Here is a 27,263-nt window from a genome sequence, read left to right on the forward strand (position 1 = left end):
AAATAAAGAGAAAACACGTAACAGGACCAGATTCCTCCAATACACAGAAGAATGTCGCATAAATATCAATAAGAACCACCATAACCGCAAAGATATAGACAAAATGAGCATACAAAATCATAGAAAAAAACATGCAAAAGAAACCCAAACAACTTACCCAAATACGGGGGGGATGGGAGGGAAAATACTCGCCTCCTGTCTTTATTAAAATTATAATTATTCGTGCACCAAGGCTAGAATAATTTCCAATTTTTAAGGCAAGACAGGAGGCTTCCCATTTTGCATTTTTAACGCCTGAAATCAAAGCCACGGAAGATAACGGGGGAAAGTAAAACTCCCTGAAAGTGGAGGCCTGGGACCAATCCGCCGCCTTGAGAATATCGTCCAGCGCTGCCCCGGACCGAAGGGCGCAAGATGCAGCGGCCCCCCCCGAACCGAATGTGCCCCAAAACTAGCATCCACTAACGCCAGAGAGAGGAGCCAACGAATCCAGCGGGCTAATGTCGGGGAAGAGACGGCCTTAAACGGCTTAACATGAGAGATGAGAAGCTGTGAAACCGGGGAAGGACTTACCATAGCAGAGCGAGACAAGTACGACCGAACACATCTGGCCACACAGATTTTAGGGTCATCAAGGAGATAAGGATAGGAGACAGACGAGGAGAAAGTCTTAGTCCTCCTGTGGATCTGGAACAACAGACCCTCCGGGGAGAAAGAAATGGCGTGTGTATTGAGAGCCTTGACGTCTGAAACCCTACGAAAAGAAAGAAGACACAACAGGAAGGTAGGTTTCGCCGACAATTGACGCAGAGAAAGGGACTCGTCTGGCCAGGATCGCAGAAAATCGAGCACCATAGCGACATCCCACAGAGAAGTATAGCGAGGTGCCGGGGGCCGAGATAAACGAATGCCGCGGAGTAGGCGGCAGACCAGAGGAGCCTTACCAACCGTCTCGCCCGAGATACCCACATGACCGCCTGAAATGGCAGAGCGGAAAACATTAATGGTACGGTATTAGTGGTAAGATTTTCCTGAGGAAAACATCTGCGCCAGAAAATTAAGCACGTAATCTAAAGGGGCTGAATGGAGATCCACCTGCCGTCCCATACACCAAGCAGCCCAACTTCGCCAAGCTGCCTGGTACGACTTTCGGGTACCTGGAGCCCAAGATTCACGCAGCAAGGATTGAGCCGCCTCCGATAGGCCTGAGTCTGATCGGGGTCCCCTGAGATCGTCCACGCTACCAGGAGAAGACGACCCTCCTGGATGAGGAGGTGAAGTTGGCCCTCCGAGCCCGACAGGAGAGAAGGAAAAGACTGAAGCGCCAGAGGGTCCCGTACCGACAGCTGCAACAAAGCTGGGAACCACAGCTGCACATGCCAGAGGGGGGTCACCAGAACCAGAGAACCTCCGCTGCGTCGTAAGTGGTGGATGACTCTCGAAATGAGGGCGAAAGGGGGAAACGCGTACGCACCCGAGGGCGGCCACACCTGCATGAAAGCGTCCGTCGCCAGAGCCTCTGGGTCCGGAAGCCAACTTTAGAAGTCTTTCGTCTGGCGATGTGTCCCGGATGCAAACAGGTCCAGATGAAACGGGCCCCTCCGATGTTGGAGATCCTGGAAGACCTGACCGTGGAGCCTCCAGTCGCTCGCGTCCCACCAATGGCTGGAGAACCAATCCGCTAGGAGATTCTCGATGCCCGGGAGGTATTCCGCCTGCAGGGTGATATTGCGAGCTAGGCAAAATTCGAAGATGTCCTTCGTTACTTCCGTGAGGCACTTGGAACGCGTCCCTCCCAAGCAGTTGATATAGCGGACTGCTGAGAAGTTGTCCATTCGCAGGAGGAGGCAGCAGTCCGAGCGGTCTTTGGCCAGGCTCCGGATCGCGAAGGAACTCGCAATCAGCTCCAGACAGTTGATAGGGAGCGAGCGTTCCTCCAGAGACCAACAACCTCCGGTCGCTTCTGAGTCGGAGGCAGCTCCCCATACCAGTATACTGGCATCGGATTGGATCGCCCGACCGTTCCAAGCCTCCATGTGGCGAAGCCACCAGTGATGCTCCTGGCGCACCTCCCTGCGTTAACCGGATCACCTGGTCGTAAGAAGGTATCTTCCTCAAGTGGTGGGCCTTGAGGCGCTGAAGAGCCCGATTATGGAGAGGAGCGGGGAATATCGCCTGAATGGAGGACGAGAGGAGCCCTACCACCTGAGCCAGGAGACGAAGGGAGCAAAAATCTCGGTGGAGAAGAGCCCGAATTTCCTTCCGAATGGAGACTATTTTGGCCCTTGGAAGGCGAAGCATAGCCGCTTGAGTCTATCTCGAAGCCCAGAAAAAGAATGTGTTGGCTCGGGATTAGTTCCGACTTTTGAGTGTTGACAATGAAGCCGAGCTCGTGAAGGGTCCGAACGACGAAACCCGTCTGCGAGAGCAGAGTCTCTCGGCAACCCGAAAACAACAGGATGTCGTCCAGGTATACTATACACCTGACGCCCCTGGATCGGAAGAAAGCCATGACCGGCTTCAGGAGCTTGGTAAAGCACCACGGGGCTGAACTTCGGCCGAATGGAAGGGCCTTGAACTGCCAAATCTGTCTGCCCCAGCGAAATTGGAGAAAACGCCTGTGATCCGGGTGTATTGGGACGGAGAGGTAGGTGTCTGTGAGGTCCAACCTGGTGAACCAATCGCCCTCCGACATAAGGTCTCCATCTTGAAGTGGCGATAGACTACGAAGGCATTGAGGGACCGAAGATTTATCATGGGCCGGAAGTCGCCGGTGCGTTTGCGCACCAGGAAAATAGAGCTGAGGAACCCCATGGGACCGGGCGCTCGTTGAATGGCCCCTTTGTCGCGTAGGGCACGAAGCTCCGTCTCTATCAGAGCCTGATCAGCCAAGGACTGGAAAGCAGGACGAGGTCTGCGTATCTGAAATGGGGGAAAGACAAAGTCTATCTGGAAACCCTGGACTGTTTGGAGGATCCAAGGGTCTGATGAAATCCACACCCAGTTGTGGAAAAAATGGTATATACGGCCCCCAACCCGCAGAGGGAAAAAAGGATAAGAAACAGTTGGACTTACCGAAACTGGAACGTCCTCTGGGGAATCCCTGAGTGCCTCTGTCTCTGTATCCTCCACGTGAGATGACGGACCTTTGGTGGTAAGGTGGTCTGTACGAGGACTGTGGCTGAGGGAAGTTCCGGGGACCTTGGGATGAAGTACGGCTGGCGGCCCGGCCCCGCGGTCGTCCAGCCCTCCCAGAAAAACGAAGGTTCGGTTGGAAAACCTTTTTCATGGAAAGCTTCGCTTTGTTCCAGGATGTCATCAGTGACACGTGGCGATTAAGCTCCTTCACAAATGCATCCCCGAAAAGCAAGCCGTTAGCGGCCGCTCCTAAATCTTTGGTGCCTAACTCAGCCAGGCGGGGGTCCATGCGCAGTAAAGCCGCCTTGCGTCGCTCTGTAGCAATGGAAACGTTTGCGTTTCCCAGGAGACAAACTACACGAAGGGCCCAATCGTGTATAACTTTGGGGTCTAGAGGGGTATTTTGTAAAAATGCCCTGTCCGCCAGGGATAAAATTTGGGTGACAGGCCCTACCAGATCTAGGACTTTATCCTGAGCAGACTTAAGGCCTTGCTCCAAGCCCCGTCTAGGGTCTTTTTTATGCACCGACAAGAGAGCGATCACATTGGGGTCAAACTCTGGAGTAAGGGCCACTTTATCCGGGATGCATGGTCGGGTGCATTCGGCTCTAAGTTTATTACGGGCCTCCTTAGGAAGCGGCTTTCTGAGCCATTTATGGAGGTATAGAGCAATATGCTCAGGGGTAGCCCACTCGGTGGCCCCTAGTGTGGCGCATGGTGGTGGGATCAAACATAGAAGACCCTGTAGGGTCGAGGACCGGGAGGTCGGTGGACGTGGAAGTTGAATGGGATTGAGGGGGATCGGCAAGGTGGGGCTCATCCACCAAATACTCACGGACGAACCCGGAGTCAATATCTCTGGACGAGGCCAGATTAACTGATATATCAGATCCATTGGAGGAATCTGCCCGCCATTCGTCCACTATGGATAGTGGATCATTATAAGGAGTGCCGGAAGTTTTAGGGCGTTTAGCTGGTGCCTTGCCTGCAGATATACTGCTGCCCTTCCAGGGTCGTTTAGAGCCGGAAGCCTCCCCTTCCGATTTATCAGATTCTGATGGAACATTAGTAGGGCCGGACGGGACAGGAGGTTGCCCTTGGTTAGGTAGATTTGCGGACATTTTAGAGAAGAAGGACTCTACCGAAGTAGAGAACTTTGTTTCCAACCAGGCCATAAAGGCATCTTGGGAGGGCATGTTTTCCTGAGACATATTGTCTGTAGAGAAAGAGAGAGGGAAGTGTAAAGGGCAGGTATATGGAATAAAAAAAAAAGGCACTTATATATATCTATATATATATATATATAGATATATATATATGTGTTAGATCATCCACAGGGGCTCAGCCTGGGATCTGTATAGCCGATTTTTAAAATCCCCCAAACAGCAGTAAGAACACACAAAACAGGGCTTAGCCTGCTAATTATACCTGAAAGGAAATAAAAACCTGGAAAATAATCAAATAAAGGAAGCTCACCCGAAGTGGAGAGCAAGCCACACTGAAATGTTGTCCCTGAGTATGAAAAACCGCTAAAATAAGAGGAAGCGAACAGAAAATGGCGACTGGAGCTCACCAGAACGTAGTGAGACCCGGCCGCAATACCGAAAAACGGCCGAAAGTAGAGTTGCGCTATGTGAGCAGCAACATGGCCGCCGCACGCGAGAGGAGAGAGAAGCAATATGGTGGCGAAATCTCGCAACGCGAGATCCCGCCGCCAAACCAAAATGGCGGCTGAACCGCCCGAGATAACTAAAAAGCCCGCGAATCGCGGGTGAAAAGAAGAAGCGTCCAGGAAAGGGGACCAGAGACAAGAAATCGGAGGTAGCAGGGGAACCGGAAAGGTAAGAAGTTGGAGAACAGAAAGGAGAAAGGTGGGGGAGCCGTGTAAACCGGGAGAAGAGATATGGGAACGGGGAAATCAGAGGACCTCTAGAGAGGGGGGAAATACCGGGGAGACCGGGGAGGGAAGGAAGAAAAACCTCCCCAGAACGGACCCACAATCCGTAGAACCAAACAAAAAACAAACCACGAGGTACAGCAATATAGTACATAAAATATCAGAAATATACCGTATGAAAACAGCAGTAATAGAATGAATACGTGTTTTGAAAAGTGAAATAATTCTGACTAAAGGAAGAGGACTGACCTGCAGCTACGGTGAGCAGCAAAGAAAGAGGAAGAGGAGGATGGCTTAGGGGTTTATATACCTCCTATGTAGTGTTTTTCTATTGGTTGTTCCACTTATATTGTTAACTCTTTCTTTGCTGCTACTGTGAGAGTAAAGGAAGATATGCAAAATAGGAAGCCTCCTGTCTTGCCTTAAAATTGTAACATCCATGCAGCCTTTTCCTGTAATTAAATATTAGGCAGATTCCTTTAAAGTTTAACTTAGGTCTACTTTCTATTATCCAATATTTTGTTCCTTACAGCACCTATATGTGGTGTGACAATGCAGCTTACATGTCGGTTTATTGTGCATTCTTGCCTCGTTATCGTACAGGTAAAGCTGTCTATAGCAGGCATATTTATTGGCTAATTTCTACCTCACACTAATCTGTGGTTCAAAGGCTTTTTCATTGTTTTGTATAGCCAGCAATCCTAAAGCTTTGAATGTTACATAAAATATATTGTTCATTGTGACAATTCACAGGTTTAGGTATTAATATTGTCTAGTTTTATTGCATTGCTGAGGATTTCTGAGGCTTGAAGCCAAACAGTCTGACATTTAACCTTGTTTCCCCAACAGAATAATGATAACGAGACTGCCCTGCATTGTGCTGCACAGTATGGCCACACGGAAGTTGTACGTGTTCTCCTGGAAGAGTTGACAGATCCTACAATGCGCAACCACAAGATGGAGACACCACTGGATTTGGCCGCACTCTATGGGCGCTTGGAAGTTGTTAAACTGCTCCTTAACGCTCACCCAAATCTTCTGAGCTGCCACACTCGCAAACATACGCCATTGCATCTAGCAGCACGCAACGGCCATAGAGCTGTTGTCAGGGTGTTGTTGGATTCTGGCATGGATATCAACTACCAGGTATATAATAGATGTGTGTATGTATCTGTGTGTGTGTGTGTATATATATATGTGTGTGTGTGTGTGTGTATATATATATATCTCAAATAACAGATGGGATACATTTCTTGTGATAATACCTTTTTTATTGGCGTAACAGAATTTTGGATTGACAAGCTTTCGGGAGCTCTTCTCCCTTTCTCAAGTCTAAAACATTTCTGAGCGAAACGACACATAGAATTCAATGTTGTGGGGGGCTTACTGCCCAGACCTGATAAGGGAGGGTGAGATGTTGTAAAAGTATGTGTCCCTCCAGAGGGTCATAACATTATGAGCCTCTGGAGGGACACATACTTTTACAACATCTAAGATTCTGTTAGTCAAATAAAAAAGGTATTAGCAGAAGAAACTTATTCCATCTGTTATTTGATATTGACATCACTGGACTAATACGGCTACAACCTCTACTGTATGTATGTGTATATATAATATATATTAGAATATAATCTAGTCAATATAGCCCTGTGTTCTTGCACTAGATAAACTAAATCATGGCTGAAGGACTGTGCACAGCGCAAAACAACTTTTTAAAAATGACCTAAAAACATTAAGAGCTTGTATAGGGTGGGACCATATTACCTATAGCTGTTGGATTAACATGCGTCCTGTAAATGTTTTCAGGATTTCTAGATTTATAGATACTGATGGCTAGTTGGCTCACCTAATATCCTATATTAGCTATATAAATGTTATTTGAAATGTAATTTTCTCTGTGCATTGTATTATGCAAGATTCATGTATTTTGTTGTCTGTTTTTTCACCTCTCCCATTTAAGACAGAGAAAGGCAGTGCATTGCACGAAGCCGCTTTATATGGAAAAACAGATGTGGTACAGATACTGCTGGATGCAGGTGATACACTTGTGGGCACTGTCAACTTCCCTACCCTTTCTGGTTATATTTGTATCCATCCAGTTTATCCTTTAATATGTTTGGTTTTGTTCTTTCCTCTTTTTGTATATGCTATATTTCATTTTGTACTTTTTTATAAATCAGTCCAGCCTACATTTAGTGTTTTTATATTAAAAAATATATATTTTTCGTATGTGTATATATATGTGTGTGTGTGTGTGTATATATATGTATATATATGTATATATATATATATATATATATATATATATATATATATATATAATATAATAAACCACAGTGCCGTCGGCTAATATTGGCAAGCCTGGTAAATATGAGCAAAGAAGGTTGTGAAAAATTGCCTTTTAATTAACCCTTTCGTATTTATTTCAAAAAATACTCTGCTCTCAAAGTTTATTTTTTAAGAAAATGTATGTATGACACAGTTATCGGGACCCCTATAAGTTCATATGAGAAAAATATATTTGAAGTATATTCCCATTGATATTTTACATTTTTAGTACACCTAGGTGACTAGGAAGAGGGATTAGTTCAACCATGACACACTGGTATAAATATAAAGTAACACACATATACCAAGTTCCCTGGGTGGGGTGAACTGAAGAGGAAAGTTCACCAGTGTTGACCTTGAAATTAGGATGTGGAGAGATGTTGTATGTACGAATGGTGCCAGATCCCTTGCCATGTATTTTTCCCTGCCATCCCAGGTGACACTAGGATAGACTCCTCCTCCGTACCTGATAGGGCAGGACTCAAAAACTTTAAAAGGGCCCTCCCCTCCTACTAACACCAGTGTTTTTTTCCTGCCCTACCAGGTAGGGGACTCGTCTACCTTTTATTATTTTCTAGGCTCTAGGTTGAGCCGTTTCCCGGGCTAAGCCCCCATTCCTGGGGGATACCTTGCACCTCAGCCTGATGGCTGGTGCTGCGTCGCCCACGCTTGTCCCGGTCGCGGCGGTGATCGCGGCAGCACCGTCGTCCGGGCGGTGATCTCGGCACCGTCGTCCCGGCGGTGATCGGGCCGCGGTGGCGCCGGCGTCCCGGCGGCGTTCGGCTGCACCGGCGTCCCGGCGGTGATCGTGGCCGCCGTCCTGGCGGTTAGCGCGGCAACCCCTCCGGCCGTGTTTACGGTGATCCGGCGGGTTGCCGGCACCTCCTATAACCGGGGACGCCTGCCGGTCTGGCTGTTCGGCCTACAGATGCCGCTGTTGCGGCTTACTGGCTTCGGCCAATATGGCGTCTGATGTCTTCCGGTTTTGGGCTTCTGCACTTCCGGTTGTGCGTTCCAAGCCTCGTTTTGGTTGTAATTTAAAATTTTGGCGCCAAACTCTCTGCTGTTGCAGATTCCAGCCTAATTTCAGCTCCCTTCACTGTATATATATTTTAGAAGGTAAGTGATTTGGATGTTGTGTGTGTTCCTGCTGTTTTCTTTTGCTCAGGTGCTGTTGCATCTTTCATCATGTCGGCCCCTGATAATTCTGAGCCGCCCTCTGTTGAGGACAAGCCTAAGAAAGCTGTTATGAAGTCTAAACATGCCCAATGCTCTGGGTGTCACAAGGCTTTGCAGGATTCAAGGAAGAAACTCTGCTCCGCTTGCCTGAGGTCTGTAGCGGATTCTGAGCCCTCTGGGGGTAGGGAATTTTTGGTCTGGCTTAAAGAGGAGATGCAGTCTACCTTCTCTGCCTTCCGTCAGTCGGTTCCTGTTCCTGCCTATCATCACCTTCCCGCGGTACAAGACCCTGCTCTTCTGGGGCGTCAGCCCTTGTTCTCAGACTCTGAGTTTGATTATCCTGAGGTAGAGGAAGGTTCCTCAGAGGAAGGAGAGATCCGGGAGGAAGGTTCTTTTTTTATTCCCGGTGGAGGAAATTGAGACTTTAATTTCTGCTGTGAGATCAGCTATGCATTTGGAGGAGGCCTCCACCCAGAAAAATGACTTTCTTTGGTGCCAGCTTCTCCAAACAGTCTGCCTCGTTTCCTGTTCATCCTGCGCTTTCTGACATTATCAAGCAGGAATGGAACCACCCGGAAAGGAGGGTTAACCTGTCCAGACGGGTTAAACGCATGTTTCCCTTTGATGAGAACTTTGCTGATTTTTGTGCTACCCCGCTGGTGGATACTGCTGTTATGAAGGTCTCCAGGAAGACTACTCTGCCGCTTGAGGATGGCTCTCATTTTTCTGACCATATGGAAAAGAAAGCCGAAGCTGCAGTTAAGAAATCTTTCGAGGCTTCAGCTGCGACCTTTAAACCTGGAATTGCTTCTGCCTCAGTTTCCAGAGCTGTCAAAATTTGGCTCTCCCAGATCGAGGAGGATATTGCTGCCAAAACCTCCAGGGAGACTATCCTCAAGAACAGACCTGGGCAAAGCACGGCCCGCGGGCCACATCCGGCCCGCTGAATAGCTCGGACCGGCCCGCAAAGAGTGTCCTGGTGACTCACCAATGAGTCCGGTGTCCCCCCCCGCCCCGGTCACTTACCTTAAACTCCTGTGTTGGAAGCGTTTGTCTCGGGTGCCGGCGCTTTACGCTGGGCGCCGGCATATGACGTCAGACGCCGGCGATCAGCAGTGAAGCGCCGGCACCCGAGACAAACGCCTCACGCTTCCAACACAGGAGTTTAAGGTAAGTGACCGGGGCGGGGGGGGAGATCCTGAGAAGGGGGGGTTAGGGAGTTAGAGGGGAGATACTGAGAAGGGGGGGTTAGGGAGTTAGAGGGGAGATACTGAGAAGGGGGGTTAGGGAGGGAGGTCTTACTGTGTGTGTGTGTCTTACTGTGTTTGTGTGTGTGTGTATCTTACTGTGTCTGTGTGTGTCTCACTGTGTGTGTCTCACTGTGTCTGTGTGTCTTACTGTGTCTGTGTGTGTCTCACTGTGTCTGTGTGTGTCTTACTGTGTCTGTGTGTGTCTTACTGTGTCTGTGTGTGTCTTACTGTGTCTGTGTGTGTCTCACTGTGTCTGTCTTACTGTGTCTGTGTGTGTCTCACTGTGTCTGTGTGTATCTTACTGTGTCTGTGTGTGTCTCACTGTGTCTGTGTGTGTCTCATTGTGTCTGTGTGTGTCTCACTGTGTCTGTGTGTGTCTCACTGTGTCTGTGTGTGTCTTACTGTGTCTGTGTGTGTCTTACTGTGTCTGTGTGTGTCTTACTGTGTCTGCGTGTGTCTTACTGTGTTCATAGCTTATTCAGTTATTGTAATAAATATTTTAGCCCATTTTTTAGCTCAAAATATTTTTTCCTTTTTTTTCTCCTCTAAAATCTAGGTGCGTCTTATCAGCAGGTGCGTCTTATAGAGCGAAAAATACGGTATGCACTCCGAAGCCTTGTTCATTTTGTTCACTTCTGTGCTGTGCTAATAGTTATTCAGGCCTTACTTATTCAAGCACCTCTACCAATGACGTAGGCTTGAATAACTTTATTAAACAGCACATAAGTTAACAAAATGGACAAGGCTTCGGAGTTTGTAGTTTGTAGAGGTCTGGCCCTCTAAAACCATTCCAATTTCTCATGTGGCCCCATGGGAAAATTAATTGCCCACCCCTGCTCAAGAATGTTGCTGCCGTGAGATTGGCCGTGGATTTTCTCTGTGATGCCTCAATTGAAAACATCAGAATGACGGCCAGAGCTTCGGCGCTTTCGGTGGCAGCCAGAAGGGCCTTGTGGCTTAAGGCCTGGGCAGCAGATAATGCCTCTAAGAACAAGCTTCTTAATATCCCTTTTAAGGGCAAGACTTTATTTGGGGAAGAGCTGGAGTCCCTTTTGGAGAAGACCACAGGGGACAAGCATTGGATGCCTCAACGAAAGCCTCCTTCAAAAAGACGCCAGTCCTTTCGGCCTTTTTTCCCGGAACAATATAGAGGCCATAGTTCTAGGTTCATCCCCTCGTCTAGAGAACAAAACTTTCGAGGCAGATTCCCTCGCGGTAGGGGGAGATTTGACAGGATCGCCTTCCCCAAAGCGTTTCAAGACCCCAAGAACGCTGCATGACGCCTCCTCCATTCCGGTGGGAGGAAGGCTCCGTTTTTTCACAGACAATTGGTTCTCACTCACCCGAGATCCCTGGGTGAGAGCCATTGTATAGCACGGATATCAACTTCAATTCCGGACCAGACCTTCAGACCGTTTTTTGATCTCCCACCTTCCTCCAGACCAGGCAAGGCGGTCAGTCCTGTTATCCACCATTCAGCAGTTGTCAGACCTCAGAGTCCTGGTTCCTGTCCCCTGGCCAGAACTGGGCCAAGGGGTTTATTCTCCGTTTTTTCTGGTCCCCAAGAGACCGGGTGGTCTTCGCCTAATCATAGACTTGCGTTTTTTGAACAGTCACCTCCGGTTCATCAGGTTCAGGATGGAAACCGTAAGATCCACCCTCGACACCTTATGCCTCAACGACTTCATGGCTTCATTAGACCTAAAGGATGCATATTTCCATGTTCCCATCCATCCGTCCCATCAACGTTTCCTGAGAGTGGCAATTCCTCGGGGTTCAACTGTCCAGCATTTCCAGTTTCAAGCCCTTCCATTCGGATTGTCGGCGGCACCAAGAGTTTTCACAAAACTTCTGGCAGTCGTGGCAGCCCATCTCCGTGTCCAGGGAATCTCAGTCATTCCTTATCTGGACGATTGGCTTATCCATGCCCGGTCAGCGCAGATTCTTCGAGTTCATCTTTCCACGGTGGTCAACACATTACAGGATCTCGGCTGGATTCTGAACTGGGACAAATCCTGCACCGTTCCCTCTCAACATCTAGTGTTCCTGGGTCTTCGTCTGGATTCCTGCTCCGGGAAAGCTTTCCTTCCGACTGCCAGAATAGAGGGTATTCGATTCCTTGTACGCAGGATTCGCTCTGCGCACCGCAGCTCCTTGCTGTTATGTATGTCCCTGCTGGGCAAGATGGTCTCCGCAACTTATGCAGTACCCTGGGCTCTGGCCCACATGAGAATTCTTCAGGGATTTGTCCTCAACCATCTGGAAGACAACCCATTGGCTCTGGACAGGCGTGTCTGTCTTCCTCCGCAGGTCAGAGCTTCCCTCTCCTGGTGGCTCCAACGGAACGTCCTTGCCGCAGGGAGAAGATGGTCTCTTGTCTCCAAGGTACTTCTCACCTCCGACGCCAGCGTAAAGGGATGGGGAGCTACGTATCAGGACCTGTTTGTGCAGGGTCTCTGGTCTCCGGCTACGAAACTTCTTCCCTCGAACTGTCTGGAGTTGCTTGCAGTAGAAAAAGCTCTGCATCACTGGGAGCATCTGCTCGCCGGCAAGGACATTTTGCTTCGTTCCGACAATCAAGCAGTGGTAGCCTATATCAACAGACAAGGGGGCACAAGAAGTCCTCGGCTTCTTCATATATCGCTCAGGATTTCCTTTTGGGCAGAGTCCCATCACATGACTCTGTCTGCCATTCACCTCAGAGGATCTTTGAATTCTCAAGCAGATTTCCTGAGCAGAACTCCTGTGCTAAGCGGCGAATGGGCTCTGCATCCGATGGCCTTCAATCTACTCGTCCAACGGTGGGGCTTACCCGAGATCGACCTGATGGCATCCAGAGACAATGCTCAGATTCCGGTCTTCTTTTCCCTCAGGCCTCAGGATCATCCCTTGGCAATAGATGCCTTCTCACAAGAATGGAATTTCCGTCTCGCATACGTTTTCCCTCCGTTTGCCCTAATCTCCAGGGTCCTACAGAAGATCAAGAAGGACCACGCCTCCGTGATCCTGATAGCACCACACTGGCCGAAGCGGGTCTGGTATTCCGACTTGATCGCTCTAGGTCTCTCTCCCCCTCTGAAGCTCCCAGCTTGGAAAGACCTTCTACATCAGGGTCCATTCCTACACCTAAACCCTGCCGTGTTCCACCTGACGGCCTGGAGATTGAACGCGGACTGCTGAAAGCTCAAGGATTTTCTTGTCATGTGGCTGAGACTCTTCTGCAGAATAGAAAGAAGGTTACCTCTCTGCGATACATTAAGATCTGGAAGAGATTTCACAGTTGGTGTTGTTCCAAGGGGATTTTGCCAACTTCCTGTTCCTCTGCCTCTGTTCTGGATTTCCTCCAGGAAGGATTCGACTGTGGACTTCAGCCTTCTACGATCCGGGTGCAGATTTCTGCCATCAGTGCTCTCCTCGGGTTCGAGCTTATATCTCTGCCTGTGATCAGACGTTTTGCCAAGGCCATCGTCAGGATGCGTCCTCGTTCGGTCACCAGGATGGTTCCGTGGGACCTGAATCTCGTCCTTCGAAGACTCACATTACCTCCTTTTGAGCCTCTTCAGTCGGTTTCTCTGTATCTATTATCGCTGAAGACAGCCTTCTTAGTAGCGATTACTTCAGCTCGTCGGATTTGTGAACTCCAGGCTTTGTCTATGAAGGAACCGTTTCTCCGTTTTTTCCCGGATAAGGTGGTTCTCTCTCTGCCGCCAGAGTTCGCACACAAGGTTCAGTCGGATTTCCACAAGAACCAGGAGATCGTGTTACCTACCTTTTTTCCTGCTCCTGGCTCGGATGAAGAAGAAGTTCTTCACACTCTGGATCTGAAGAGATGCCTCACCATCTATTTGGAATGGACTCTACCCCTGCGTAAGTCCTCTCGTTTATTCGTGGCCTCTTCAGGGCCCAACAGGGGGCATCAGTATCTCCAAGTCTTCCATCGCTAAGTGGATTGTTGCAACCATCACCTTGGCATATTCTGCAGCCGGCCAACCTGCTCCTGTGGGGATCCGTGCCCACTCTACTAGGGCAGTCTCCACTTCCTGGGCTGAAAGATGTTGTCTTTCGCCCGACCAGATCTGCAAGGCAGCTACTTGGCGGACTCTCCACGCTTTTGTGCAGCATTACCGTCTCGACCAGATGGCTCAGGAGGACTCTCTTTTCGGTCGGAAGGTCCTTGAGGCTGTTTTGTCTCCTTAGTTTGCCCTCCCTTCTTCTTTGGTAAATCTATCCTAGTGTCACCTGGGATGGCAGGGAAACAGGAAGTTCTACTTACCGAGAGCTTCTTTTCCCTGTCAATCCCTGGTGACACGTTTTTGTTCCCTCCCTTCTTTTCAATAAATTTTGTTGCATCAGATTGCTTTGCCTGTGTGGTCTTTGGTATTCACTGGTGTTAGTAGGAGGGGAGGGCCCTTTTAAAGTTTTTGAGTCCTGCCCTATCAGGTACGGAGGAGGAGTCTATCCTAGTGTCACCAGGGATTGACAGGGAAAAGAAGCTCTCGGTAAGTAGAACCTGTTTCAACCTTGTCAGGCATTATAGGAGAAGACTGTCATCTTGGCAAAGGGAGGTAGCACATTTATTTTTAATTTTGTTTTGCATAAACCTGTTACATTTTCAATTGTTTGATATCCATGAGAGCAGTGTGTTTGTTTTTTGTTGTTGTTTTTTTTAAAAGAAAAGATCAGAGTTAAAAACAAAAATAGACAGCCTTCTTTGTTAAATTAAATTTTTTTTACTGATCACACTGATTAGAAAGCTGGGCTCCATTGACTTGCATGGTTGAATGCAGTACCTGTATTCAACCTGCAAGTGGAGCCAGAGTTCTCTAGAGGGTCTGGAGACCATCTAGCAAACTTTTTCAACTTCATTGTTTTTTTTACAGGACGGCCGCCATCTTGCAGTTGGTGAAAACCCACTCGCAGTGGCAGTTGTGACTGCTCTCCGGAGCGGTCACAGCCCGTCCTGGGGTAAGTGTTTGGTGCCGCTGAATGCCTCCTGATCGCAGCATTTCAGCAACGCCATTGAAGTTTAGGAGGTGATCGTTGATCCCCCTCCTAAACACTTTTAAAACGTGTGTGGCGGACTTTGACGCCCCGGGGAGGGGCCAGACACGGCCCCATGCCGTTGCTAGCACTATCTTACCTTGATGGAGGTCTGTGGACCCCCATCACCACCTACCCCAGCGATCTGCCCCTCATATTGAAGGGCATCACTGGGACCACCCGATCCGGCCGGTGACGTCGCGCATAATGATGCGATGACGTCACCGCGCAACTTTATTGAAAACTGACAATTGTCAGTTAAAGGAGGTATGGGGGCATGCTGCTTAGATGCCTGTATCTCAGGCATCTAAGCAGCTACAGACCCCCAACATATACCGTTGGAAAGGTAATCGCCTCACCATTCGGTATACCAACGGTATACTTGTGAAAAAAGAATAAAAAATATTAAGTTAAAAAAATAAAAATGTACAAAAAAAGAAAAAGATTTGGGGGGCCCCTAAAGGCAGATAAATAAAGATCAAAATTGGCTAGAGACCCCCAAATTAAATTATCTAAACATAAACTAGTTTAACTTAAAAATAAATAAAGTATTCTAGCTAAATGATCACTGTGGTAGCCAATGTTACCACAGTGATCATATAGCTATGAAAAAGTCACATTCCCTTTTTAAAAATGGCCGATACCAAATTTTAACCCCATGATCCCTTTGATCATGGGGTTAAATTTAGCCAATGGTAGACGGAGACAATTTTTGAAATCCTGATGAACTGCAAATATTATTAAAATCAGCCATTTAGCCTGTGTGGTACGTGAGTAACCATTTCATCGCTGGAGCGCCTTGCATTTTTACGGCAAAACTTATTTTTTCTGTAAAAGGGATTTTTTCTTTTCTCCCTTTACAATCATTTCTTTGGGATTTTAAGGGGAAAGAATGGTGTGTGCTTCTGTGAGTGAATGGAGATATGAAAGGCGTGTGAATGGTCAGTAATTAGGGTTGAAGCCTTGACGTGGCATTACTGCTCACGTAAGAAGTTAAATTATGGCACAAAAAGTACATATTTGCAAAAACTACACCCCTTGGCGCATCAAATGAGGGGCTGCATGTGTATGTACTTTATGTACCCTAATTTAACTTCCCAGATGTCTAGACCGCTTTAACTTCAGATATGGCAGAGAATCTTGTTAAAAAATTGTCTTAAAACATTTAGGGGTGATGCCTGCATTTAGACAGCTCTAGACAGCTGGGAAGTTAAATTATGGTACATAAAGTATATATTTTCAGAAACTGCACCCCTTGGCGCATCAAATCAGGGGCTGCATGTATTCGTAGCACAAGACTGGAGTGCGCAAGACATAAATGAACTTGTCGCTTTTAATTTAATTTTTTTTAATTTTATTTTTAGAAGTGTGATATTCACTTATTTGTTGTGCACATCAGATTTGTGATACAAATACAAATAAGACCTCATTTGCTGCAGCTGGGGGTGTAGTTTCTAAAAATATATAGTTTTGTTGGCATATTTTAACATCCCGGGCAGCTAGAGCTGTTTAATTGACGGCAGCCATGCATTAAATTTAAAGATGTCTTTTGTGATAGTCTAATAAATTTAACTTTTAGCTATAAAATATTAGAAAAACACAGTCTACTGTTCTCAATTTCTGTTTATTTTAGACCGGTTACCTACTACAAATATTTAGCAACTCAGCTTTTGATATTAGAGTTTAGAAAAATAACATTACGAACTAGTTTTTATTGAGTCGAAAGTGAAAAATTACACTTTTTTCTCATTTTTGGCTTTATTTTGCAAACCTAATGAGACATACACATGTAAAAATGGTAAATTTGGAATCTGCTGGGTGTGCTGAAAAAAACAATATATGGTTTGTATAGTTTATTCCCAAGAAATTTACTTCTAAACGCGTGAGATGCACCAAAATGCCGAAAACCAGCTTAGCACCAGGGTAGGAAATGGCTTAGCAGCCAAGGGGTTAATATTATTATTATTTTTTTATAACTTCTTTATTACAAGGAGAAGACAAAGCATACAATATAACAAAACAATGGTACACAGAGACATGGTGACAGATGAGATGCATACAGGTACAAGTAATGCACAATTCCAAAAACACATACAGTGCAGGTTAGAAAAACCCTTCCTCAAGCACAGAACACCTAGCCACAACACAAATTTCGAGATCCGTAACTAGATCAAAACCCCGGTATGGAATATTATTTTTTAAATGAATTAATTTTTTTTTTTTCTGCTTTTCTCTTTCAGGACGGGAGGGGGAGTGAGAGAGATGGTTTCTCACTCCCCTCCCCGCGATCCCCCTGCACCGATCACACTGTGATCTCTATGCAGGTCCTCACAGAACTGCATAGAGATCGCAGCGTCTCTGTGCCTCATCGGAGTGCAGGATATCAAACGACAGGGGGGAGTCCAGGCTGTCAAACGACAGCCTGGTCTCCCGTGCACGGCAGGGATGTGTCCCTGACGCTGCACGAAGGGCTGGACGTACCGGGACGTCCATAGGGGTTTCTTTGTGGGCGTTTTCTAGACGTCCCGGTACGTCTATAGGGGAATTGAAGGGGTTAAGTTATCTCTCCCATATTGTGAAGATGGTCTTTTAATTAATGAACCTTTGTAAGAATATGTTGTGGGAAATTAAAATAGATGAGACATGATATGTTTTTATCATGAATGTCAGTCTCTTTGATATACAGTGGTCCCTTAGTTTTTTTAACCAGTTAACTTGACAATGAGCTAATAGAAATTGTACACTATAAGTACTTTTGATAAGTGGGAAAATAATTATGGTGGCATGTCCCATTTATGAGACCTGGTTCTTATACTAAATGGTTTTGACCTAACGCATCTCCTACACAGCAGTGTAAACATGTGAAGTACTATTTTGTGCATGGCTTCCACCCCTCCCTGCACCTGCCAGTGATTCCCTCAGTTGAGACTGCTTGCTGATTGGTCATTGCCAAACCAGGAACATCTCTGTATCAAACAAATTCCCTGGTATAGAAGATTTTCTGCATTCTGGCACAATTGCATTTTTTTTTTTGCCAACTTTATTAGGGTGAGAAGCGCAGACAGTATTTTGTTTTTTGTATACAATTGCATTATAGCAGTAATTAAATATTGTGATGTAATAGGTGACCCAATAGTCAATTCAGCAAATAAATACACGAATGCACAAATAAAAAAAAAAATAAAAAAATTGGTTTTTGTGAAGCAAAACTGACATGACCTCAGTAAAAATTATGTGGACCATGGGTGCTCTCTGTATGCTTTTGTACACTATAAGACCAAAAGTGTGTAGACACCCCTCACCTACCTACTGGAATGTATAGTGTCTACTGTAAAGTGTGGTTGAGAAGAGATAATGGGCTGTTTTTCATGGCTGGGACTAGTTCCAGTGAAGGGTAATATTGTACAGCATGCAAAAATATTTAGACAACTGTATGATTCCAGCTTTGTGGCACCAGTTTGCTAAGGCCCTTTCCTGTACCAGATTTACTGTGCCCCTGTGCACAAAGCAAGGTCCATAAAAACACAGTTTGGTGGGGAGTGACTCAAGTATTGCTTGAACACTTATTCCGAGCCAGGCCTTCTCATCCAACATCAATGCTTGACCTCACAAATTCTATTTTGCTGAATGGACATATAGAAGAGTGGATGCAGTTATAGCTGCAAATGGAGGGAATGGGCAGCCCCATATTAATGCCCTTGGTTTTTGAATGAGATGTCCAACTAGCTCATATAGGTGGGATGGGCTAGCGTCCATATATTTTCGGTCTGATATTGTAGGTACCACTATTTTGATTGGGCCACTATATCATGATCATCAGTGTGCCTTAAATTGGGCATCTCAGTTGTTTAATGTGTCACAATGCACAATGCTGCCACATAAACGTACATTAATAGAATAAGGCTTTTCAATTCTACACGTTTCTTTGTTGAAAGTTTGACTCGATCATTTTTCTCTTAACTTCAATATAGGAATAGATGTAAGCATCGCCGATAACAAAGGAATGACTGCGCTGGATATTGTACAGGAGGTGCCTTCGCAGAAGAGCCAACAGATAATTGCCCTTATTCAGGGTGAGACCATATATATATGTATATATCTGTCATTAGTGTGAACACATCACTGTTTGCAAGAGTTTAGCCTACATGTTGTATAGGAGTAAGGAAGTCGCTTTGATTCAGTGCTATGCAGTACTGAAACAATACGTTTTTTTTTTCTTCTACATTTCACAACGTTTGAAACTCTGTTGTTCATGGCTTTCTCCGCTGCAGAGCACAGCACTGGCAAATCAGCCAAAGACACAGAGCAGGATCCCTTATCGTTACCTATTGCAACCATCAGCACTGATACGCAAGGAGGTAATGCTCATTGGGGAAGGTGTGCATTATATTAATGTTCTTATTGATTTCTTATTGTACATGTGCCTTGATCATTTTATGTATGATTTTGTTGCCACGTCGTCTCATTAAGTGATCTTTCTTCTGCACAGGGACTATACAAAGGACACTACTTGATTTGCATTTAGATCTGAATATCATTTCACAGTCTGAATCTCCATATGAAGCACTTTGCAATGCGTCCTCTTGCCACTCTCTAGACAGCATATGTAGTGGACGCTCCTCTGATAGAGACTCTCTTACCCATGACACCACAAGGACCCGGAGGGTGAGTCTCCTAATTTACTTTCAATAGTTTATTAATTTTCAAAGAAATAAGAAGTACAAATAACACCAATAGTAATACATGGGAGACAGTCACAGCTGTCAGTTATGATCAAACCAAGACAGTCGCAGCTGTCATTACATTGAAAATTCAAACCATCTTGATAAGCATGTATCTCAGTTACATTGTAACGTTATAAAAAACGTAAACAAGAAAACTTCCCTCTAAAGGAACAGAGTGAATTTTTTTAAAAAAAGTGTATATCTGCTCAAGTAATTTATAGTGAATGGTTTTAATAGTTGACATGCCATACCAGTGAGGATGACTGTAGTTACAGATAGCATTTGTTAAATTGTAGAGAGTAGGTCTGGAATCCTTAAGTATTCTAAAGAACCTCAAATATCTATACAATAGGATGAAGAATACCATGGTTTCCATCTGAATTTTTTTGTGTTGCCTGAGCCTCTAGCTAGAATTTTTTCGTAGGAATATGTAGTATTTAGTTTGGAAATGACTATATCAATAGAGGGAATCGCCACAGTTTTCCATTTGCTTGCAAGAGTGTTTTTTGCAATAATGCAAATGATACAGAATAATTCCCGATATTGTGGGGAAACAGTTTGTATCCCTAGAAAAAGTAAAATCAATTGAGGCGACCAATTTATAGGGCAGTTTAATAACGCTTTTACATTCTACCCAATATGATTGTATAAGAGGGCAATTCCATAAGATATGGTATAAGGTTCCCTTCTGGCCACACTTTCTCCAACATTTATTTGAAGAGTTAGGGAAAGCTTTAGCTATCCTATCTGGAGTATAGTACCAACGGGTTACTGTCTTAAAGGTGGATTCTGCATGTGAGGAGCATTGAAGAGCTTTATGTGAACATTTAAAAGCTAACCGCCAATCTTGAAGGGCTACATTTATTCCTATATCATTTTCCTATTGTTTTATGGGATAACTTTTATTACATTTATCAGATTTAGTGTGTGAGTCTCCTAATTTAATAATACTCCTTGTGCATCAATTTCTATAATGCTTAGGCTTGTGAACCTTCTTTTAAAACAGAAGGAGCGCCCTCTTCCACCTGCAAAGCCTCCACCCGAAGATGATGATGAATTTGAAAGGAGGCGGTGTGTAAGCACTGTCCGTGAGGTGAGGTTATAAACAATGTGACTGCTATATTTTTCTTAACGACCAGTGATGTGCAGGACATGTCACACAAAATCTGTCAACTTAACGACCAATGACGTGCCACGTCACGGCATTAAACAAGCTTAGAAAGTGATGTACGATCCAACCATCTAGTTCAAAAATATATATATATTTATTAAAATTATCTGTATATTCCCAAACACCCTGACATGGAAAGAGTTAAGATGCTAGCGTTTCAAATACCCGAGGGGTGTCCAATTTAAAATAAATAAATGGTTTTATGGGGTAAGTTAGACTGGCCGGGTTCAAAGATAGGGAAAGGGACAGACTGACCAAAAGCAGGGGTGGGGGGGCTCACTTCCCAAATGTGGCCTTTTAGCCCCAGAAGTTTTCAAAAATATATGATTTGATGGGATGAATTGAACTGACCAGCTTCAAAGGTGTACATGCGGTTAGTAGGACCAGATGTTAAAAGTTCCAAGTTGAAAAATGCGCACTTACCAAATGTGGTGTTTCACCTCGCAAACCACCCAACAAACCCAGGCATTGGTTGTATCACTGCGCTCGGGAGATGTTGCTGAACATATATTGTCGTAGTGTTTGACAGTGACATATACCAGGAGCTGTAAATTCATACCTGAAGTACAATTTGTGCGATACAAACCACAAAATTACTACCACAAATTACAAATGTTAATAGAATTAGTGCACCGAAAGGGTTAAAATTAGGTATGCACCAAAATAAAAATTCTGGGCCGAAACGGAAAATTCAGCATTCACTTGGCCGAAACCAAAAATGTCACATCTTTCGGAAAACAGTTTCACTTTAGGATCTAAAACAAGGGAACTTGTATCATCTGTTAATATGAAATAGCTCATAGAATTATGTGTATACTAGTGGATAGGGATAGTAGAAACAGAAAATTCAGCATTCACTTGGCCGAAGCTGAAACGAATGACCACACACACACACACACACTAAATAACAATATATATATATTAATAATGTTGATTTTTTCTGTCCAGTTTAGGTGTTACTTTTAATAAAAGTGTGGGCAACACACCAAAATTGGACAAACAAATCAATATATATATAACGGCAATCGCACTCCTGTCATGCTCAGGCAACCAGTACATGCAGGAATCTGGGTATGCCTGGCCATGATAGGAGTGTGATTGCTGTTAGCAATAATATATATTTAATACAGCAATCACACTCCTGTCATGCACAAGCAGCCCATACAGGCTGAAACATTGCTAGCTGCCCCCCTGCACATCACAGCCTCCTTATGCCATGCCCCCCCCCACTTAGACATCCATGCTTTCACACACACGTGCTTATTCGTTTACTCATTCACCAAAATTCACTCATTCTTGTACTCATTCATTTATTCAGATAACTCATTCATTCCCTCAATTACATACTCGTTCATGCTTAGGCTTCAAAGATAACGTGTATGATTAGAGACTCTGCAAGCATATTAGACAACTGCCCCAACTGACTCACTGGCATCATTGCAGATGCTGCCTAGTAGTGATACTAAAAGGGCTTAGCGATGCTAGGAACAGCAGAAAAAATGTGCTCCTGAAATATCTGTCATGAATAGCTCAGAAGCAGCTGACATGATAAATATATACAGTACAGGCCTTGGGTACAAACAGATGGGATTCATGTAGGATGTTTTTTTAACCACTTAAGAACTAAGGCTGTTTATTTGTCCTGATTTTGGAAACACCTCATAAGCCTGGTATTTTCATCTAATTTGGTAGTCAGAAGCTAAATAAGAAAAACACTCACTGGCCACTTTATTAGATAAACCCTGCTAGTACCTGGTTGGACCCCATTTTGCCTTCAGAACTGCTGGAAACATTCCGCTTTGTGAAATGGTGCATTATCCTGCTGGAAGTAGCCATCAGAAGATGGGTTACACTGTGGTCATAAAGGGATGGACATGGTCAGCACCAATACTCAGGTTAGCTTGGTGATGCTCAATTGGTACTAAGGGGCCCAAAGTGTGCCAAGAAAATGTCCCCCCCCCCCCCCCACACACACCATTACACCATCACTATTAGTCTGAGCTGTTGATACAAGGCAGGCTGTTTCCATGCTTCCATGTTGTTTACACCAAAGTCTGACCCTGCCATCTGAATGTCGCAGCTGGGATCGAGACTCATCAGACCAGGCAACGTTCTTCCTGTCTTCTATTGTCCAATTTTGGTGAACCTGTGCGAATTGTATCCTTGTATTTACGCTTTATCACAATGGCATTTCTCTATTCACCTTCTTATTTTACAGACATAATAATAAAAGCTACAAGAACCCAAACACAGTGTTTCTCAAACTAGGTTTTAATACTTAGTTATTAGTAAATATTAATTCATATGTTAACTATTTTTTTCATATTTAATAAAAACTATGAGAAAAGCCTCTTGTTTATATTTTATTTGCCCAACTGCCCCCCAGTTATGCACATCTGACCACCAGCTTGCCACCCTGCCCCCAGATATGCCTTATACCTCCTATATGCCAGATCCCACCGTGCCCCTTGATATTCCACTGTGCCCCCAGTATGTCTTATACTTCTTATATGCCAGTGATATGTAACTGAGCCCCTTGATATATCTTATACACCCAGATATGTCTTATGCCCCCTGATATGCCTAATATCGATATGCCTTATACCCCCAATATGCCACTGTGCCCCCTGATATGCCTTATACCTTCCAATATGCCACTCGTCCCCCCCATTTATGAAAATGCCACTCTGCCCCTCAATAATGCCATACACCATCCTAAAATTAATTATACTCCCTGATCCACCACTCTGCCTCACCCATACATCACTCTGCCTCTCTCCCCGACTCCCTGGTGTCTTATGGGGTGTGAACCTCCGTTGCTGGCTGGCACTGTCACTGGAGCTTCATAGAAGCCCTAGCGGAAGTGAAGGGGAGTAGTAGAGGTTGTCTGTGCACATTGTTCAGACGCCCACCAGCTGACAGAGAGGATGATCCTCTGCAGGAGACCTCGATTCTCTGTCAGCCGGTGGGGGTCTGCACGATGGGCACAGACAGCCTCCGTCACTCCTCTTCACTTCCACTGGGGCTCCTACGATGAAGGTCATGTGATGCTGGCTCTGCATCGTAGAAGCCCCGGCGGAAGTGGAGGGGAGAGGCGGAGGTTGTCTGTGTGCATCGCACGGACACCCACTAGCGGACAGAGTGGAATTCAGGTCCCCTGCAGCGCTGCAGGGGATCTGGATTCTAGTGTTATAATCAGTTCTCTGTTTGAGGTCGGATTATAGGAGAGAAGTTTTTCAGAGCATTTGCTCTGGGAAAAAAAACCCTCTTTTTTACAATCGATAAAAATCGATTTGACTAATCGATAATGAAAATCATTGACAACGATTTTCATTATAGATTATCGATTAGTTGTTGCAGCCCTAAAGGAGTGGTTGTTTTTTTTTTAGTTACTGTTGCCTTTCTTTCATCTCGAACCAGTCTGTCCGTTCTCCTCAACAAGGCATTTTCATCCACACAACTGCCGCTCACTGGATATTTTCTCTTTTTCTGACCATATCTTCCCCATTTTGATGAACTGCATAGAGTTGCTGCCATGTGATTGGCTGATAAGCTATTTGTATCAACAAGCAATTGAACAGGTGTACCTAATAAAGTAGCCAGTTAGTGTATGTACATCACTGTTGCAAAACTAGATTTTTGTTTATTAAATAAGTGTTATTCTGGGAGTTGGGGCCCAATAGTTATTAGAAACACTAGAGAATTTGCCACGGTCATGGATATTGTAGTAAGGTTAAAAAGTAGTATGAAATATGACGTGTGTGTATTGAGGAGAGTAGCAGATAAATTCTTACGAGATCTGAGCTGTTCAGACTTCCAAAATTTTGAATTCATTGATGACAAATAAAGGAAGCTGTTGGACAATTAGTTGATTAGTAAACATTTGGAGAAGGCAGAATTTTTACATATTTAATTATGAAACGATACCTGCAAGTTTGTAAATAAATTCTACAATTAGCTTGCAACAAACATCTGGTTGGCACAGGACAAAGTTGTTTAAGTGCTAAATAAACTCCTTCTTTTCTGAGGGTTGTTTGTACTTTGAAGACCTGGAGATGTTTTTTTGGTGTTAATACAACATGCTTGTTCAACCAAGATTTGCCTTTTTTCTTCTTAGTGTATCCACACAAATACATTTTTTTTTTTCAAGGACAGATGTTTTATTCATACTAAAAATTGATTATAGTTTCCAATTCAGTATTGAATTGGGGCTTTTTTTGCCCAAAATGATTGTTTAGAATCTTATAAAAACATCTGGGAACCTTGGTTCAGCGGACTCTGAGATCTTCGTCAATTTGCTAACCTCCTATGTGATTGTCAAATGATCCTGGTCTCTATACCCTGTTAATGAACCTGTGAGTGAATTAATCAACTGTGTAGTATGTTCAATTTCACTCTGTTTTTTGCTTTTCACTTTATTATTACATCTTATAACATAACATATTATGTATAACAAAACCATCTGATATTACGTAAAATTCTTTATTTTTGCCATAAACAAATGGCAAAATGTATATATACTTAACACATATCAGATGGTTTGTTTGGCTGTGACATACATCAGGAACGATACATTTATAGCTGACGGTACTGGGTGTGTACTAAAAGTGGTAGATTTAGTCCGCAGAAAGGGTTAAAATACCACCATTTGAAATACCCTGGGGTGCCTAGTTTTCAAAAATATGATTTGATTGGGTGAATTGAATTGGCCAGGTTAAAAGATGTCCCAAATGCGGGGGGGGGGGACAACCAGATGTCAAAGTTGAAAAATGCGTACTTCCCAAATGTGGCCTTTTAGCTCCCAATCAGCCTGGCAAAACTACGCATGGATGGGATCACTGTAAGAAGGAGATGTTGCAGGTGGTTGTGTGAAGTGACGTATACCAGAAACTGTAAGCTTATACTTGAAGTACAAAATTAATAACTACCACAAAAGACTGGTTTTAGAATTAGTGGATGGAATGTGTGAGAATACCAGCATTTGAAATACTCTGAATTGTCTAGGTTTCAAAAACATTGTTTGGGGGTAGATTGAATTGGCTGGCTTCCAAGATGTGCCAAATAGGACACGTGACATGATTCCCAGAGTTGGGAAAAAATGGTTTTGGAATAGCTCTACCCTGGAATAAACTCTACTTGTACTAATTGCCCTAAAACATTGGGTATTTCTCAGGAAAATGAAATCTATTTAGCAGGTTCTGTAGGGAAGTAAAAGGTTTTTTAAATAAGTGAGTGCTTTTTTCACATTTTTTTATAGGAAAAAATGGTATCTAAATAAAGCCTTTCTTGTAGAAAAAAAACAATATATAACTTGTTTGGGTACATTAAAAGAGAATAAAAATTCCAGCCAAAGCACTGCAGAAATGTTAAAACGGCCTCGTTCACAAAGGGGGGTTAAAAAAATAAAAACCCCAGCAAAATCATACAATTTTTTTTTTTAAATGTGCAATAATTATAATCAACAAAGCAGTGGTCACACACCTCACCTTAAAAGTGAAGACATCACAGTTTCGTTAACTGGGCATTATTGTAGAGGGTTTCTTTGTGTTACAAATGTTGATCCCCCCCCCCCCTCCCTTCGAGGGCCACACGCGGCCCCTTCTGCAGATGTTGATGTTGCTGAATTTCAGTAACACAGTTTTTAAGTAAAGAAAGCAACCTTCGGTCACTTTCTAAGCTTATTTAAGGTCATGATGTGCCAGGCATGTCATAGGTCATTAACTGACTGTTTTTCGTCAGTGGTTATTAAGGGATTACATCTATTACAAGCATATGAGAATGTTATTTTAGTTCTCTCTTGCCATAAATTTTGGTCTCAGCTGTCTGAGGATACCAGGCTGTCACTTCAGTGACCTAGGGTTTTTTTCTTCCCAACCTAACCCTGGACCTTATTTTTTCTAGCATGTGCTCTCTCACTAACCTTTCTAATTCCCCTTTCACCCTCTCTGTCCACCACTTCCTTTTCTGCTCTCTAATATTGTCTCACACTTGCTCCCTTGCACCCCAACCCCGCCTAACCAGAGACCTCAGCTCTATTAATCTTCAGAACTTCTCAATCAATTTACTCCCTCTCCAATCTCAAACATGTTCTGCCCTAACAACGCTACCTCGGTCTATAACTCCACTCTCACTTCTGCTCTTGAGCATGTAGCACCAGTTATTACTCGCTCCTCATGACGTTCACATTTCCAACCCTGGCACACGACTGTAACCCGACACCTACGGCGATGTTCCCGCACTGCCGAACGTAGTTGGCGAAAGTCTAATTCCATGGCTGACTTTCTGCACTATAAATTAATGCTACGTTCCTACTACTCTGCTCTTAACCTTGCTAAAGAAACCTATTTCACCTCCCTCATCTCCTCCCTGTCTCACAACCCTAAACGACTATTTAATACTTTTAATTCCCTGCTTCGACCGATCCCTACTACCCCTTCCACTAACCTTAATGCATCTGACTTTGCTATATTCTTCAATAATAAAATTCAAACTATTAGAGATGATATATCTGCACAGTCACCTACCTGCCCTCACCC

The 27,263-nt window shown here is 44.5% G+C and overlaps 1 protein-coding gene across 1 annotated transcript in view; it reads left to right on the top strand.

Annotated features, from left to right (window-relative positions):
* Positions 1-27,263, top strand: part of LOC149274291 (ankyrin repeat and SAM domain-containing protein 1A-like) — a 95,044-nt gene that overhangs the window by 25,593 nt on the left and 42,188 nt on the right. Inside the window, exons 5-10 of the mRNA XM_089505681.1 lie at positions 5,885-6,181; positions 6,996-7,071; positions 18,804-18,905; positions 19,104-19,190; positions 19,322-19,497; positions 20,563-20,649. Of these exons, the coding sequence (XP_089361807.1) occupies positions 5,885-6,181; positions 6,996-7,071; positions 18,804-18,905; positions 19,104-19,190; positions 19,322-19,497; positions 20,563-20,649 (825 nt within the window). The remainder of the gene's footprint in view (positions 1-5,884; positions 6,182-6,995; positions 7,072-18,803; positions 18,906-19,103; positions 19,191-19,321; positions 19,498-20,562; positions 20,650-27,263) is intronic.

This window comes from Sceloporus occidentalis, unplaced genomic scaffold, assembly GCF_023333645.1.
Source record: "Sceloporus occidentalis isolate IW3139 unplaced genomic scaffold, rSceOcc1.0.p SCAF_339, whole genome shotgun sequence".
Lineage (NCBI taxonomy): Eukaryota > Metazoa > Chordata > Lepidosauria > Squamata > Phrynosomatidae > Sceloporus > Sceloporus occidentalis.